General features: G+C 37.3%; 1 protein-coding gene across 3 annotated transcripts in view; it reads left to right on the top strand.

Moving 5' to 3' along the window:
- Window positions 1-389: 389 nt before the first annotated feature.
- hmgcra (3-hydroxy-3-methylglutaryl-CoA reductase a) overlaps window positions 390-19,103 on the top strand; it is a 33,994-nt gene continuing 15,280 nt past the window's right edge. Inside the window, exons 1-7 of one of the 3 annotated variants that reach the window (XM_039758426.1) lie at window positions 390-476; window positions 8,365-8,546; window positions 9,279-9,390; window positions 9,483-9,570; window positions 10,748-10,832; window positions 16,792-16,897; window positions 18,860-18,966. In XM_039758426.1, coding sequence (XP_039614360.1) covers window positions 8,382-8,546; window positions 9,279-9,390; window positions 9,483-9,570; window positions 10,748-10,832; window positions 16,792-16,897; window positions 18,860-18,966 — 663 coding nt within the window. In that variant the 5' untranslated portion in view covers window positions 390-476; window positions 8,365-8,381. Of the gene's footprint in view, window positions 778-8,364; window positions 8,547-9,278; window positions 9,391-9,482; window positions 9,571-10,747; window positions 10,833-16,791; window positions 16,898-18,859; window positions 18,967-19,103 lie in introns of all 3 variants that reach the window. The other 2 variants (XM_039758427.1, XM_039758425.1) reach the window with 2 other exon arrangements.

Raw genomic sequence — 19,103 nt, 5'->3', positions numbered from 1 at the left:
TAACTACGTTAATCATTTATGTCTTTTAACTCGTATACAGTTGATCTAGAATATAAAATACGAGTTTACTAATCTTATTTTCCAGAAAAAAAAATCCGTTACATAATCTCACCATAAATGTATGGTTTTACATCTAATAAAGACTAGTAAAAAAAACTAAAGGGGCGTCTGTCAGATTTACTAAGCATGCCACCAAAATTCGCATCAATGAGCTGTTCTTCCACCAATACCATCGCTTCGCTGATGAGCATCCTCTCTAAAATTGGCCCTGGTAGAAGTGGCGAGATCACGCGTTCACTCGCGCGGGCCACTCTGATCTTGTTGTTATGGCAACTTGATGACGTAACGTTCGCCGTCACAGACTCTGCGCCTCGATTGGATCAGCCATCGGACGATCGAGTCGCATTGCACACTCATGTTCCTGCTGTAGTGGGTGTACCGTCCTGTGGGCTGTGGCCAAAGAAAGGTGTTCAGCTGTCAGTTCTTGAGTATATTTTATGATTAATTTAATACACTATTTGTTATCATTTACAGGGTTGGGTGGCGGTAGGTTTTATTGGGTTGAGTTTGACAAAGTAACAGGCAGCGAGTTGGACGCACCAAGAAAATAGTGAGGTCCTGTGAACATTTCCGCTTGACAAGGCAGACAGACAGGCAGCAGTAGCAGGAGTGACTGCGTTAAGGCTAAAGTGACGAAATCGTGTAGCGTGGTTTTTTTTTTGCCAGTCTATTACCGAAAGAAGGTCATAGGAAAGAACAGCATCTGACAGTGCGGTGGTAAGTGTGGCCTGGTCATAACATTTTTTTTTCGCTTATTTTACACACTATGTGAATGGTGTCACACCTATCCAGTCTGTCGTCACTCATTAATTTTCCCTGACAGTGAATACTGTTTATGATTGCTTATTTTGGAACTTGTATATATAACAGGTGATTTAATGTGAGTCGCGAGTATATCGGTGACAATAATATGTCTAATTTTAGAGAGATAAACTCGCAGTGTTCTTCGGGGTTTCCCTCTTCAGAATGTATATGCTTCTATTTGGAGCAGGAGAGATAACGATGTTTTCGAAATGTTGTGCTTTCTATTTGGATGTTTGAGGAAACCGAGTTTTGTTACCGTTATATTTAGTACGCGTTAGGGAGGTTTAATAAATTGTAATTTGTAGAGTTGTAATAAGAAAATGACTTAGCAGACTATAATGTTTGTCTTAGGTTTTGGAGCTGTTGTCATTCTAGTATCAACAAACAGGGTCAACTTTACTAAATAGTGATGAAGTGTAATTTTTAAGAAAGAAATGTTGATTAAACCGGAGTAAATGGAAATGAATCTGTACAATTAATACCTTGCCTTTCACTTTAAACTCTACACGATAGGCTGTAAAGTATGCACAACACATTTACAGGCATTCAAGTCACGTTTTATTTATCACATATAGTACGATATGTCGTGAAATGCTTTGTTGCTTAACTCCAAGACTGTACATTAAAGTCAATATAAAGCATAATAATACACGTGTTTATAGTATCAATAAATATATATATTAAATGAGTGCAGTAGCATACGTTATAATGGGATGACAAAATGTGTCATGAATAATACATAATAACTAAATAAATATCTCGATTTAAATAATGTAAGAGAGATAGCAATAGGGCATCATGTAGCGCTGCGCAGGTGGACTGCGGTCAGAAGCTCCTCCTCAGTCTCTCTGAAGTGGTCTTCACGCAGCTATAGCATTTTCCAGACCACAGCGCAACGAGACCATTGTTGGGATGACTGGTATTACTGGTAATTTTATTAGCCCTGGTACAACATCACTTGATGTAGATGTCCTGGAAGTTAGGGAATGCACAACCAGTCCAGCTAGTTGCAGAGCCTTGCAGTTTTGATTTATAAGTAAAAATGAAACTTGTGCTTGCAGAGACTTGTGTTAGTTCCCTGTGGATTTTCATAATTGTTTGTTGACATTAGGATTTATATCTACTGAAAAAAATCATAAGGCTCCAGTAAGTGTGTGGCAACAATCTTTATTCTAGACCGCATTATCTATATAAAATGTTTTATATAATGCATGTAAATACCTCCAGCACATCTAAATGATGGGCTTGAGTAATGAGGCTGCATAAAAGGAGATTTGAGGTTGATTGGTGTATGCAGACCACTCTGCATATTTTCTACCAGAATATAGTGGCCAGTGTATTTTCTATATGGCAGTGGCATTAATAATCTGATTTAAAAAGGCTGGTTCAGTTTTGAGTGTCAGGCTAGACCCACTGGAGTAAGTGGGAGAACAAAGGGCACTCGGGGAAACTGCTTGGGTTTGGCTAAACTGAGGCGTACATTTTAGAAACAGACTGAGACAACAGTGTTGCACCATGAAGCGCTTTGCAAGGTTGTTTCTACCCTCAGCCATCTGGGACTATAATGAGTCATCCCTCTGCCAAGGTGGTATTCTGTTCTCTGTGTACTGAATGGTACTGAGCCGGTCTATGAGATATCTGATCAGACAATGATGCTGTGAGCTAGTGCAATAAACTGTGCCAGTGTCTTGAATCCTGTACTGTGGAGTTGAAAATATAAGTATGTGAAGTTCTGTTCACTTTATACTTTAGATTACTTAAAGGTAATTGTTGTTACATGTGTATTAGCATACTTAAGATTATTATAATTCTTGTTATATGTCTATTTGTGCCTTTTTGTCTGAAAATCCATCTATCAATCTATTTATCTAGAAGACACTTGACAAGTGATCAACTCGGTAACACTAAATTGCAATAAACCGTCATTTAAACAAAATAAGGAATTGTAGACCAGGACACCATTAAATAAACTCTGTATAACAGGCTGTTAAATATGTACATAGACATGTTTACAACAGTTTACTTTATGAGTTAAAATTAAACTTGTGCTTGCAGAGACTTGCATCAGTTTGCTGTAGATTTTCATAATCTTTTGTTGACATGAGACTCCTGTATGTCTCTGGCTACAAGCTTTATTCTAGACCATGGTATTCATGTCATTTGTTGTATAATGCTAGTTTTTACAGCACAATTTACAATATGACTGTTAAAATATAAAATAAATATGTACATAAGAAAACTTGGTAAAAGCTCTGTGATTTAATTTGGGTAATCCAATTTACCTCTAATGCTGTACCCTTTCCTAGTTCTATGACTAGCAAGAATTTATTTTTTTATCCAGTGGTGTAGTTCTTCAGTGGACTTCGTAAACTCCCAATATGAAGTCCAGCCTCTTAATTCTACTCTACTTTCTAGGAGTGGGCACAGTTTTATGAATAAATAATTAATCTTCAGATTAGCAGCACATATTTTAATTTTCCCTGTGTACAAGTTCTTGACTCGTTTATTTGTTTTCATTATAATTTCAATTAGAACTTGTTAGATCCCTATAAACCTATATATATAAGCTGTGTGCAAGCTTAGTGAAAATTCTCACATCCTTGTTTTTTGTTTACACAATAATCATTCACTGTACAATGTAAATGTACTTTTTACTCTCTCTTTTGGTAAAGTACTATGTCCGAAGCAGACTTTGGCGATCGTGGCCTTCCATGTGTCTCTTAACCTTGCCCTACTAAAAATCTGATTTCAATTCATGTTGTTCCTGAACCATCTCACAGCTTTTCAGCTTATGGTGCTTCTGTATTTTAGTCTTGCTGTCTTCCCATTGGTTGGTTGGTGCCCTGGGTGATTTCATCTACATGTAATAGGTATAGTATATCGAAGCAAGTGATCCACTTGTAGTTCTGATCATGCTAATAAACAAATGAGCCTGAGGTGCTTGAAAACTTTGGGTAACAAAATTAACGAAATGCTGGTACCATACCATTTTGAAGTTTGGGTTTTTCAGTATTGGTATACCATGCAGCACTTCCTTATCTCATTACTTCTGTTTTCTTCATCTGTTTTCTTTACCTCAAAGTTAGAATTTAATTAAGAGCCAGGAAGAAACATACTCTCTAAAGATGCAAAGTATCTTAAAGAAATATTTTAGAAGATTTTATACAGAAGGTGCAGATCAAGAGTATAAAGTACTAGGGTACAAAATAAAAAGAAATTGTGAAACGGCTAAATTAAAAAGTGGGTGTTTAACAGTTTTTAACTGTCTCTGAAGTTTCCTCTCATTACAATTGTTTCCTCCCTCATCTCAAAAAGATGAAAGGAACATTTATTGAGCATCTCTAATATGGTCCAGTTTGGTTGGGTATGCTGTAGAGTGGGTCTCATCTAGAATTGATTCTGGCTGTATGTCCTTCTGTCTCCCTGTGAATGTTGGGGTAGGTGGATGTGGTAAATAAATGTATACATTATTGTCCTGCTTAAATGGTGGGCTGCTTTCCCAACTGATATAGGCATTACTTGCATATGCAGGCTACCCCAACAAATTCTGGGGAAGTCTGTGGATGCATAAACATTATGAAATTTCCCAAGACAGGACTTAGTGGGATTCACAGTATCTGCATATACTAGGTGCGATCCAAAAGTTCCCGAAATGAATTTATTTAAAAGCATACACACCAAATAACAATTAATGGTGAACAGTTCCTTTAAAATCAATCCCAGTGAGATTTCAACCTTTCGAAGCACACGTGGAAGTCTTTTTTTGTCAGTGTGTTCAAGACGTCGGTTGTTACCTCTTGGATCTCCTCCACCGTCTCCAATCTGCGTCCCTTGAGCCTCATCTTCATCTTAGGAAATTAAAAAAAAATCGGACAGCGCTAAATCATGGGAGTACGGAGGGTGGGGAATGGCAGTAAACTTTGCAGAAGCCAAAAATTTGTGCGCAATCAGAGATGTGTGAGTTGGTGCATTGTCGTGATGCAAAAGAATTTACTTGTCAGCCCACATCTGAGGACATGTTCGGCAAATTCGATTTTGCAAACGCCTTAGAACATCCCTGTAGAATGCTCCATTCACCATCTGTCCTTGTGGCACAAATTCCTTGTGGATGACACCCTTTACATCAAAGAAGCAAATGAGCATTGACTTGGTGTTACTGTGAACTTGTCAAGCTTTTTTGGGTCTTTCAAATCACTCATTTTCACGGACAACCCTTCACAGACACAACCAAAGTTTAAACGAGCAGTGCGACTTGAAAAACAACTGTGCTGACGTTATAACGCGTGATAACAGCTCTCAAGGGCAACTTGAACTGCTATCTAGCAGCGATTGATATAACCAAACCCTTCTGGCTGCAGAATAAATGCATTCCGGGAACTTTTGGATCACACCATGTATGTGACAAAAATTGAATTGAGGAAAATTGAAAGGTCAAGCACATAACATACCAAGATGTTATTTATGAATTGTGCTGTATTCATATGAATGAGGCAGTCGCATGCAGAAATCTATAGCTATCTAGTTACATAAGAACATACAGCAAGTGTGACACACAAAAGGAAGCCACATAATCCACCAAGCTTACTGTATTTGGTTAATAGAGGCGATAGTGTGCAAAGATTGGCTGTTTTTAGCTAACTCCACTGATTCAAGTACATTGTTCAAAAACTTTTGTCAGGAAAATCCTAATAATGCAGCGGTCATAAAGTGCAGTTCTTCTATTAGTTTTCATTGCATGTTCATGCAGTGTAGTAGGTGTTAATTGACCTTTTCCCTAAACTTCAAGAGTCTCACACTTGTGACTAGTCCTGGAAATTCCAAGTAATCCTGGGGTTGTTGGACCTGGGAGTTTCCTGAAGGATTAATCTTGTAGCAGAAGGAAAGTTTTGGTTTCTTTCTTAATAGGTGCTCATCAAAAAGCTAAGTTGGTGTGTGAAAAATGAAACCACACTTAGTAACTCTATCAGCTTAGGTTTTTCTTCTCCCCTTAGTTTGCTTGCGATTGAATTTCTGCAATGGCTAAACCTGGAACTTTCCTGAAGGTCTGTGTGAAAAACAGGAGGGCACCTGTAGTTATGTCACAGAGTGCAGTTTTTGATTATGTCCTTGATAGGTGTACCACAAGCAGCTCCCTCCCTCTCTCCTTTGATATTATAAATTACCAGAAAAAGATATGTCTAACAAGGGATTGTTGTTTTGTGATCAACATCTATATGGTATGGAATGGGATACTACATACTCAGTGTTGATTAGTGGGTGGCACTGGTTATTGACCTTGGTGGGGGACGGAGATACGGATATTCTCTCTTAGAGAGGTGTAAACAAATTAATAATTGTAGCGATGACAATGCAATGAATATTTTTACAACAAAAAAATGACATTTTTAATTGATTTTTTTTTTACTTGACTCACTGTCACCTCATTGGTTTGCTTAAGACAGATTCCTATAAAAGATACAAATACATAAGCAAAAATGTTAAAATCTCAAACTTGCAAAGCAGGTAACTAGTCTTTAAATGTACCTGAATATTATGGAATGCATGTGTTTTCTAAGTTGTTACAATAAGTGGGATGCCGGAACACTGTTCGCCCTGCATTATATGATAAGTTATTGAAAGATGAGATAATCATGGGAATGCATTTGCTGAGGAGGTCAGGTGGGATCATGTTACTGTCTAAAGGAGTTCCAGATTTACGTTTTGAAACAAATTGCAGCAAGGTTTAGACTGGACATGTCACAGAAGTACAATAGCTAACATGTTTACATTCCCTAGTCAATGGAATTGTGTGCTTAAGTGAATTACAGTGCATGATTAATTACACAATTGTTTTGGAGTTTCCACACTGCAGATAGTAAAATGTTATGGTCATTTTGACATAAAAACAGGAACTCCATAGGAAAGTAAACAAACACCATAGACAACTCGGGTGCAGTGTTCCATTTTTAAAAATTCTAAATGATTTATTAAATTGATTTCATTTATTTCAAAATTGAATGCTGCAATGTCTTTACACTCCCAACCCATTCCCAAGTCAACTCCTATGGACTTTAGTGGATGGGTGGTCAAGATTGCAGGACAGTGTGTACATTAATTGCAATGGTAGGGGAAACACTGTTACAGTAAAGACAGCTGGTTTTATATTCTGTGGTTACTGTCCGGGTGATCCTGGTGCCAGACCATGACAATAAGATATGTATCGGTCGCCCTAAAGCTCAACAACACAGATCACTAGGAATTATTTGTTTTTTTTATTTTGTGGCTTCTATGCTGTAGACTGTCTTTACTTGTGAGTCAAGTGTGAGACTGAACTATTCTCTCTCTCTTTTTTTTGAGCTGTTTTTTCACAAAGAGTTTTCAAAAAGTGCTGAATCAACATTTATTTTATAGCATTGTGTAGTGACAGTTTTTTATGAGCTATCCTCTTTTAAAATAGTCCTCCCCTAACATGGGTAACCTTCCCACCACTTGAAATCTGTTTGATGTAAGCTACATTTTGTTGAAGTGTCACCTAGTCTTCGTTTTACTAACTAGGAAAAGAAGAAAAATACAAGAGGGTCATGTAAGACGGATGTAGAGGGAGTGGCGTCACAGAAAATGTTTTTTAAGTTAGAATTCATTGATGCTGACTTCTTGTTCCTCTTTTCTAATCTAATGTCATAATGTCTTGAGCTGCAGTCACCTTTGAACACATGTTGTTAACTGCTAATTTCAGGAATAAGAGACTGGCTTAATTTAGGGATGCATGATGTCTCTCCTAATTACATGGTTAGGAACCACACACTACTTTCACAGTGCTACCTGTAAAGCATACATTAAGGCAAGTAGTGGAAAAGACACTTCTCCCTCTGTGCTACATCTGTCTTTGTTAGAGTCTATGAACATTAGGTGTTATTCCTTGATACACTTGCTGTGCTCATTCTGCCATATTTGTGATGATATTTGGTTTTTAAAAGATAGTTTTGTTAAAACTGAAAACTTTAAACATCTGAGCATTTTGGCATTATAACAACAACTGTATGCAGCATATGGAGAGAGACAGACTTCTATAAATCAAGATCTAAATGTTACACTTTTTAATATGTTGACATTTGATTGACCTTAAGGTACATGCTCACACTTGTTTGTAGGTTTTCAGTTTGCAGTACTTTTTTAATAAGTGCTCTGCTTTATACATTACTTCAAGGAGTCCCTTGGAGTGTTGAGGCCGCTAAGATACAAATATTGTGGGGTGATTGCAGCTCCCTCAGAGGTCAGAGTGTGTGCTGCCAGTACACAGTCATTAACTTTCAGCACCACATTTAACGTCATGCTAGCTTTAAAAATTTGATACCATGCAATGCTCAGGGTAGAGGTTATCATAACTAATAAGATGAGTTTGCCTTTCAGAAAAAAAAGAATATTTTTTCTTAACTTCTTCATTACCTCAATAAAATTTAAACAACTTATTAATTGGTAGAGTTTTAATTTTATTTATTATTTTTTTTGTACATATTTCAGGGTAACTACGAGTTAAAATGTTGACAAGACTCTTTCGGATGCATGGGCACTTTGTAGCCTCCCACCCTTGGGAGGTGATAGTGGGAACAGTTACTCTGACCATCTGCATGATGTCAATGAACATGTTCACTGGAAATGATCAAATCTGTGGATGGAATTATGAATGTCCAAAATCCGAGGAGGTAAGAATAGAAAGGAATTATGGCTGTCTCTCTTTGGGCCCGTTTCCTAAAAATGTTAATAGAACTCAAATTCCAGATCAGCAAAAGCACAAACATCAGTTCATTCTTAGTAAGGGAAAATTGTGCAAGAAAGGTTAATGACTAGTTTTTGGCTTGACACTGTTTTGCCAAATTGGATTTTTCATTTTTTGCAACCACAATAGTATGTGCCATCACCAGAGGAGTATACTATTGCTAAATTATATAATATTGTTAGGATATAGGTGAAAGTAATAGTTTTACTGAATAATTACTGGATTATCTATTATTGCAGCTATCCTAAAATTATGTTGTGCTTAGCCACTGAAAAAACCTTGCACTGTTGAGTGTAGTGCTGAGGTGGCACCCACTGCCCTCGGATCTCAATCTGGGTAGTTCATCGTGTGGTGGGTGCAGCAAAGCACTGTAATCAGCGCAGGCTCCCAACCTAGCTGTATTGTCTGATACCTTATATTATCACCAGTCAAGGTTAGCAAAATACTTTATAAAATGTAATGGTTATTTTCTTTACCTTTTGATGGTATCCAGTAAGATACTTTTTATGTAAAGTTCATGGAAACAATATTGCATTTCTTACGTACCAGAAGGTTGACTGGCGATGAGTCTGTTAACTTGTCAGACTAGTTCGTACGGCCTCCTCTTCTTTACTGATTTGTATCATAACTAATGGTTTTCCTTGGTCTGCTTTTACAGGATATTTTAAGTAGTGACATTATCATCCTGACAATCACACGTTGCATAGCAATTGTCTACATATATTTCCAGTTCCAAAATCTCAGACAACTTGGATCAAAATATATTTTAGGTATTTCATATTTTTCTTTTGTATCTTTAAATGTAAATGTTTTTGAATATCATTTCTGTAATTACTTCTGAACATATGTTTTTGCTTTGTAGGTATTGCAGGCCTTTTCACAATATTTTCCAGTTTTGTGTTTAGCACTGTTGTTATTCATTTCCTTGACAAAGAACTCACAGGACTCAAGTAAGTGTTCTGTTTTTGTTGTGTGCCATATTACATATTTAGACTAGAGCTCTCTTCTTTTTTTTTTATTTATTTAAAGACTTTATGATGTTTTGCTTTTAGTGTAGATTGATGTACAGCAGCATGTAATGCCAACTGTGTCCAGCAGAGAGCACTAACTCCTTGAATGGAGCAGGTTCTGAGCTGGACTGCACTGAGAAAGGTTAATTTCAGTCAAGTTCAAAGTCAGAATAGTAACAGTATAACCACAACAACAAAACAAAATATAATTTTGACACAAAATTTTTTTTTAGAATTTGTTTATATTAATCAGCGTACAAACCCACAAACGGGTTCTTCTGGGAGACCCAACCCAAAACAAAAATTGAAAGATATGAATGCTGAGGTAAGATGATGTGTTGGCTCTTATCTTCTCCTGATGATGTAGGAGTGTGTAGACTTTTGAAATGTGTAAGGTTACAGAGAGCCACAATTCAAAAGTTCCGGGGTTGAGCAGATCAGCGGCTGTGGTGCACCAGAAGTTGTGGGGTAACACTTTTCGTAACTTTAGGATAATGTTTTGATACAATAAACCAATCAATGTGTAACTTATTCTCTGAAAAAACAAAGAACTCTGTCACAGCAGAGCCCATGAAATGCATTTTCATGGATATATACAGCGCAAGAATTAAAACAAAGGCAAACAAAAATGAAAAGTGTGTACCGTAATGCAGTGATAATCAGAAATAAAAATGTATATGAAAGAGTAATATTTCATAATGAATGCAAAGCTTATTAAATTTTTATTTGTAAGCAGTAGTGGTAGTTGTAAGTAGAACATAGCAAAGTTGTACCTCTGGCAAAGAGGCAACAACTGAAGGCCATTAATGGTTACTATAGCCACCCTACCACTTGGCAAACAAAGTTTTATTTGAATTTAGCATAAGTAATCAGAGTTCAGAGTCTATATTCAGATAGTTTGGTTAACAGGGGAGCTTGTAATTATATGTTACAATTAACTATTTTCTTGCTTTATAGCTTTATAACTTTATAGTTATTTCTTCATTATCACTGTGGCTCTTTGTTGAAGTTTTGTGTACAATAAGTTTTTGATTTTTTTTTTTATAAATTACAATGTTTCAGAAGTGGATTTTTTATTTTTATTTTAAGGAATACCCTTTTGTTTTTTATATTTTAGTGAAGCTTTACCATTTTTCCTGCTTTTGATTGATCTTTCCAAAGCATGTGCATTGGCCAAGTTTGCTCTGAGTAGCAATTCTCAGGTATGTACAATGACTATAAAAGTTGAATTATTCAGGTACATGAATGAATGGATTTACTTGAAATTTTATAATTTCTGTAATCTGAAAGGGAGGCTAGAGTCAATTCTGGCAGCTGAAAGCATTCATTAGGGGTGTTCGATATTGGGAAAAAAAAAATATCTCGATATTTTCTGGGACTTTGACGATAATGATAATTCCAAGATAATGTATTATTTGAAATTATATTGAATTGTATTTTGTCATCTATAGCTTTACTTATCTTTTTGTATTTTTAAACGTCATAATAAATAAGATCAATTTAACCTAAACTGCATTTTATAGAGGAACCCCAAATTACTCACCAATGGCAATATGAAGCCTATGCCCAAAACAAGGTAGCCTCTTTCAGTTATTAATCCGTAGTGCACTGACAACAGCCCCGCTGTCTGTTGTTATGCAAACCATGCGGTCTTCTCGCAGTGACCATGATGCCAGCACATCTTTCAGACCTTGCGCAATGTTGTCGCCAGTGTGATCTTGTGGGAAGTAGGATGTTTGCAATTAGAAGCTTTGCAGTTGCCAGTTTTCTTCAATGAAATGCACCGTCAGGGAAAGGTATGGCTCGAACTTGCGGCTTGCTGGATTCTGTACTGTTGCATTAGTGAATGAACTATGTTTTGTTTTTTTTGCAAAGCGAGTTACATATTCGATAATTTAATCTCGCACATTTTTAAAACAGCAATTAAGATATAATCATAAACAATGTATATTGCACACGCATTCATACACATACTTTATTTAGAAACCACACACACAGTTTTTAGCTTGCCTGTGTGTCTCTGGAGTGTAAGTGCAAAGTGAAATCCATGTAGAAAACCTAAACAACAATGAGAAGACCTTAGTTGTAAGACCTGAACATTGGTTAATGCCCGACATTAACCCAAATAAAGTGCCCTATTTAATATAAATCGATAAATAGCATTGAGACACACATACTGTACCAGTATAAGTCATTAAATTGGCAGTGCTCCATAACTACAACATCAGAGTGTAGACATCCCTGATGATGGTGGCGTGCATGGATACAGCGGCCCGGGGTTCATACTTTTAGATGTGCTTTCTTCTTATTGTTCACTTAACACATACTGTAGCATGCAAGAAGTACTTGATATTGGAATGAAGGGCTTTATTTTACCACCACCTCCCAATATCCTGGATATGCTTCTCAACACATCAGTGCCCACCTGGATTACCACTCCAGTGATGAGCAAGCAGAAGTGGAGTAAGAGAGCCGGCGTTCATGCTAGACTAAAGAACTCCCTGAAGAAGCCAGCTCTACCCAGCTTACTCGTCGAAAACACCCATTTTATAGTCAACAAATTGACGAGCTGAGTCTGTGAATTTTGTCACACAGGATGAATAGCTGGGCTTCTTTTTCCATCAAAACCTGGCTGAACATTAATGTCCCTGGTGCAACTATTGAGCTTGCAGATCGGACTGCTAAATCAGGCAAGGACAAAGGCGGTGGGGTGTGTATATATGTAAATAATGCTTGGTGTACCTCCACAGTCATTGCTGAACAATATTGTTCTCTGGATTTAGAATTTAGAATTTAGAACGCTTAAGTGCAGACCTTTTTATCTGCCGAGGGAATTTACAGTTGTGCCTCACAGCAGTTTACATCCTTCTTCAGGCTAATGTCGAACCTTGGTATTGACTAAACTGCATGATGTTATGAACAGTCTGCAAAATATTTATCCAGATGGCATATTTACCTTGCCTGGTGATTTTAATCATGCCAACTTTAAAACTGTGTTCCCCAAATTTTATCAGTTTGTTGATTTCCCAACAAGAGGGAATAATACACTGTATTACATATACTGCAATATAGCGAATGCCTGTACAGTGTTGCCGTCCCCCTGCCTCAGCCAATCTGATCACATTTCTTTGTTATTGACTTTTGCATACAAACCCCTTATCACCAAGATGAAGCCTAATGAGCAAATAGTCAGAGTCTGGCCTGAAGGAGCCATAACTGAATTATAGGACTGCTTTTATACTGATTGGGAATTGTTGAATTAGGCAGCTAAAAAGGACAATCACACAGACTTCAATGCATATGTCCCCTCTGTCTTGCCTACATTAACTTCAGTATGGACAATGTCACCATTACTAAGAGCATCCATATTTTCCTTAATCGGAAACCCTGGATGAACAGGGAGGTCCAAGACCTCCTAAAGGCATGTGACATTGCTTTCTGTATGTGAGACCCAGTGGCCTACAAAACAGCTAGATCAAATCTGAGGAAATGCATTAAGGAGGCAAAGTGCTGCTACAAAGCAAAAATAGAGGAGCATTTTAACAGTTCTGACTCCCCACCCATGTGGCAGAGCATTGGGTACATCAGAGACTACAAGAGTAACACCTGCTCAACCAACATTGGAACCTAATTTCTTCTTGATGACCTCGATCACTTCTTTGCACATTTTTACAATACAGTAACCAATATATCACCAAACTGACAGAAGCAAGAGGCCCCATTATGCATTCTGGCATTGAATGCACACGATATGAGACCAGCTCTAAGCCACATTGACCCTAATGAGGCAGCTGGTGCTGATGGGGTCCTGAAACATTGTGCAGAACAGCTGATGGCAGTGTTTGCCAGCCTGTTTAATATCGCTTTAGAACAGGCCACTGTCCCCACTTGCCTGAAGTCTGCCACAATTGTCCCTATTTCAAAGCAGGCAGTGGTGAGGTCTCTGAGCGATTATTGCCCGGTGGCCCTGACCACTATTTTCATGAAGTGCTTTGAGCGACTTGTTCTCAGACACATTAAGAGCAACAGCCCCACGTACACTGTCTCACTTACCCATCACACTGCCCTATCACACCTGGAGCAGAATGCCAGCTATGTGTGGATACTGTTCATCGACTACAACTCTGCCTTCAGCACAACCCAACAATAAACTGGCTATCAAACTAAACAATTTGGGTCTCAGCTCACACCTGTGTAAGTGGATTTTAGATTTTTTCACTAACCAACCACAAAATGTGTGCATGCATAAGCACTCCTCTTCATCAGTAACACTGGACGCTGGGGTACCGCTGGACTGTGTACTAAGCCCTCTCCTTTACTCCCTCAAACTTAACCTATAATACTAACATTATAATAAAGTTTGCAGACAACACCACAGTGATAAGCCTGATCTCTAATAATGACGAAGCAGCCCACAGAGAAGAGGGTTGATAATATAGAGAGTTGGAGCCAGAACAACAACCTTGCACTCAATTTCAGGAAAACAAAGGGACAGATTCTGGACTTCAGGAGACTGAACTACAGCGGTCACCATCCCATAAGCATTAATGGCAAGAGGGTGGAGATAGTCCAGAGTTTCAGGTTCTTGGGAGTCCACATCAGCCAGGACCTGTCATGGATAACAAACATGACCGCAGTGGCCAAGAAAAGTCTTCAAAGGCTTCACTTTCTGAGGAGTCTGGAGAAAGCACAACTCCCACAACAGCTGATGGTTAACTTCTATAGGTGTTCCAGAGAGTCTGTCATCACGCACTGCATCACAGTGTGGTACTCTGGCTGTACGTCTGAGAACAGAAACACCCTCCAGTGAATCATCAAAATGGCTCAGAGAATTACTGTCACTCAGCTACCTTCACTGGAAGATCTCTTCACTACCCGCTGCAGCAGAAAAGCAAAGAACATTTGTAAAGATCCAACTCTCCCCGGCCATAGCATTTTTACTCCATTTCCTTCTGGCAGGTGCTTCAGAGCCCTGCATGCCCACATTACTAGGCTGAAGAACAGCTTTTACCCCAAAGCAATCAGCCTATCAAAAGTACAGCAATCACTACTCCTTCCTATAAGAGAAACTACCACTGATTTAACTGAAAATACTCATACAAGTATACATGGCCCACGTGAAACTCGTGACCATTACGTTGATTATAATCTTCACTGTGACTTCATTTATTATTTATCTATTTATGCCTACATGTTTACAGTTACATTTACTCTCTGTATATTTGGAACTGTTAATAGTAACTGTGCTTCTCATAGTTAATGTTTACTTAGTTTATTTCTGCTCTTTTATATACTGTACTTCTATCTAAGGCATCTATCTATAGGCTTCCTTCAAATGATATTTCATTGTATTGCAGAGTGACAGTAAAGGTATCGTGCATCTCGTAAAGAGGTAGTGTCGTTTCTATCTATGGCTCGCATTTATGATAACTTCCCTAATGTACCAGTTTTCCAAAACAAATATATACATAAAGAATTGTGTTATGAACTTGCGAGTTGTATGTCACTAAAAGCATTAGTTAATCAAATTAAGTGCTGATTGGTTAGTCAATATCTACAACAAGGAGCCAGTTTAGCCTTTGGTACTAGTGAATATAAAAGCAAGTTTAGTGGCCTGCTAATGTAAATCATTGTATTGGTTATTTTAATGGTAGTTTTCTGATTGATGGAGTGCATGTTTATTGAGGACAACTTAACAAAACATACTACAAAGACAGGCAGTTTCTGATGATATTCTGAGTGTCTGGGTGCTAGCAATACATGATCATCCAGAGGTTAGTATGAGTGGCAGTGTGTGCTGACTTTTTTATTCAGTTTTTCATGTTACAAGGAAAAAAAAAAAAGCTGTTACTATATTACATGGAGGGTAACTGAATAGTTAAAAGAGTGTAAATACTGATGGACATAGTTTGCCTAGCAGACAGGAAAGTCCATTCTAGAACTGTACAATAAACCTAAAATAGGTTCACCTTAAATATCGTGTGGTTTTCTATTGCATTTATAGTCGAAATAAATGCATTGTGCAAATACAGTATGACATGTTTTACAGAGTTGTTTCATTCAAACCTGGTGTGCTATGCTGTTAAATTGGCAACACATGACTCTTGAAAAAGTATTTTGATATAAATCTAAAATCAGTTGTACTATTGTATAAATGTAATTACAAAAACACTGATCATTACCCTTTTTATTTATATGTATGTGTGTTTATATATGCATATATTTGTGTGTGTGTATATATGTGTATAATATATATATATATATAATATAAAGATAGATATAATATATACATGTATGTGATACAGTATCTGCCAAATAATACAAGGAGTACACAACACGTGTTTTGCCCTTATTGGGTGTGCACCTGACGAGCCCCAATAAGGGCAAAACACGTGTCATGTACTCTTTGTATTATTTGGCAGATACTGTATCACATATCTATGATCTGTTTCTCGCAATTGAGAGAATGTGGCAGATGTTTGCCGACTGGCCAACCAACCACAAGCCTTTCCTGGTAGATAACTACCCAAATAATCAGATTGGGACTCAGACCTAAAAAAATATATACACAGACACAGGTTTCTTTATTTACATGTATACAATAATACAACTGTCGCACACACATTCATACATACAATGTTAACTATGAATGTGATGCATCAGAGCTGTGAACCTGAGAATATTTTAAGATGGATAGTACAAGTAATTAAATTTTGTAACCGTTCTCCACAACAGTTTCAGTGTCTCGTAAATGACCACACGTGATTGTTAATTCTGCCTAGTAACAAATTTGAATACAAGGTCTTCCTGATCCTCACAGATTGTTTTTATTCCCTTTTCCTACCACATCAAATAAATGTACACATAATGTTAGCTGGTATTTCTAGATTGGCAAAGTATGAGTAAGCACTAATGTCCAGGTTTTGTTCCAGCCTAGAGTTCACTGCTGCCAGATTGGCTCTGGCTTTGTGCAACCCTGCAATAAAATAAATGTGATTAGTAAATGAATGGATGTCTGTGGTAGTTTGATGCATTCAATATAGAATATTTTCATCAATTTAAGTTTAGCAAGGATTTTGCCCTGTGGAGTATTACTACCATGAACAAATATGGTAGTGGCATACTGCAGTGTTTAGTCAAAACTGGTAATATGTTTTGCAGGAAGAAGTAAGGGACAACATTGCACGTGGAATGGCCATTCTTGGACCCACCTTTACACTTGACGCTCTAGTGGAATGCCTTGTGATTGGAGTTGGAACCATGTCTGGTAGGCTGTGTAGCTACCGTATATCAACTGTTACTTTGACCATAATAAATGATGTATAGTCACATTAAGTATGATTTTATATTCTTTTCATTCATATATATGAAATATTTTGGGCCCTAACGAAACACATCTTTTTCATGATTTGGTTTGTATGTTAATTATGGAACAATGTCCTTTAATTGGAATTGATTTAATGAAATCAACTGATTTGTTTCCACTAAAAATCTTGTAGGTTCAGTAGAATCTTGTTTGTTCACTAAATATATGTGAATATAAGATGTTTGCTAACAGCTCAGCTTCTGCCTGTTTAAAAAGCTGTAAATCAGTAGCCAGATATAAATGAGTACATACAGAAACTAAAGCAGTGTCTGCAGGGAAGTGTCTTATTTATTGTCAGGTATCCCTTAATCTAATATGGAAAAATAACCCAGTAGTTAGAATTTTTTGTACCAAAGCAATCATTTTTCATTGCTAAATGTTAAACTGCACGTTCATTCACAGATGGTGGAGCAGAATCAAACATCAGGGGCCTCATGCATAACGGCGTGCTTAGAATTCACACTAAAACATGGCATACGGAGAAAAGCGGAAATGTGTGTGCGCACAAAAAAAAACAGATGCATAAATCTGCCAACTTCCATGTTCTTCCACTCCATAAATCCCGGTCAGCGTGAAAAGTAATGCACGTGCACGCGCCTGCAGTCCCACCCAAACTCCTCCCAGAATTACGCCTCTTTGAATATGCAAATCAATATAAATAGCCCTTGAGCTCAGCATTCTGTGAAAAGGCAATGGCAAAAGCACAAGGGAAATAGAAGAATTTCAGTGAATACAAAGTGGAGGCAAGGAAAAAACTTACTATTTGTTGGTTTAAACAGTGGTATAAACAAAAAAAGGAATTTGATCGAGTGCCAGACAAACTCAAAAGCACAAGTTTACAAAGTCACACAGTGCCGAAATAAAACAAGTTGTCAGATATCAAAGTTGCCGTGAAAAGGTGAGTCGTAGCCCACCGTCTAAGTGTCATATGAAACCTTATTAGGGTACAGAGAAAAGAAAAAAAATAGGGACACTGTGAGAGAAAAAAGCTCGAAATATCAACTTTAATCTTGAAATTTCCACTTTAATCACGTAGTTTATTTTGTCATTAAAGTAGAACATCATAAACTTCATCTTTAAATTGTTTCATTTACTAATTTCTCAAATTTCATTTTAACTATAGCAGCACGTTCCTTGCTAGCGCTGCGACACCGTGTCCTTGCGTGTTTAATCGTTAACAATATAGATTATTTAAGTGATGTTAACATTTAACTGTATAATGTAATAAACATATTTTGCTGCATTTCATCTTAAAAATATCATCATATGTAAATATGCACTTTATAAAGTGGCACAGGTTGTGCAATATTATAACTGTGTCGCAAGTTTACAGTGAGGTAATTGTACTAATAAGTACAAACAGTTCTACAAGGAGCATTTGATGGGCTGATTGAGTGTGTTCTATAGTTCTTGGGATGAAACTGTTTCTGAACCGCGAAGTCCCTACAGGAAAGGCTCTGAAGCATTTGCCGTATGAGAGCAGTTCAATAGACAGCATGGCTGAGGCAGCATGTGCTTGATGCTGTATACCGATAATTCTCTTTCTGATCAGATTGCACACTCGGATATAGTGAGTGGTGCATTGAGAGGAACAATGCTAAAGCAGCTTGCATATGCCAAGCATTTAGCTAGCATGAAAATGTGCGTGGCTTTACGCCAAATTTAGGTTTTATACATTGCAATTTAAGAATGGAAACGGGAGTACGCAACATTTTTATGCGTATGCACCGTTTATACATGAGGCCCCAGGTAATCAAGGAGATTTAAGTCAAGAATGTTAACACTCACACACTGTTTTTGTCAATGTGAAGCAAAATGATTTGTAATATGTGATAATGGAATGATTCCTTTTCTTCCAATTAGGTGTTCGTCAGCTAGAAATCATGTGCTGTTTTGGGTGCATGTCAGTCATGGCAAACTACTTTGTATTTATGACCTTCTTTCCAGCTTGTGTATCTTTAGTTTTGGAGGTGAGTACACTTCTTACACAGCAAGTAAATGATTTGTTATTGTGCTTACAACTACTGTATTAAATGTCATCTGCATAAATAAAATGGAAATCAGATTTATTTTTGTTGCCTTGAAAACTATCTGTTAAATTGCATGC

This window comes from Polypterus senegalus, chromosome 7 (assembly GCF_016835505.1).
Source record: "Polypterus senegalus isolate Bchr_013 chromosome 7, ASM1683550v1, whole genome shotgun sequence".
Lineage (NCBI taxonomy): Eukaryota > Metazoa > Chordata > Cladistia > Polypteriformes > Polypteridae > Polypterus > Polypterus senegalus.
Note: the sequence above shows the minus strand (reverse complement) of the source record. Positions and strands in the feature narration are given on the sequence as shown.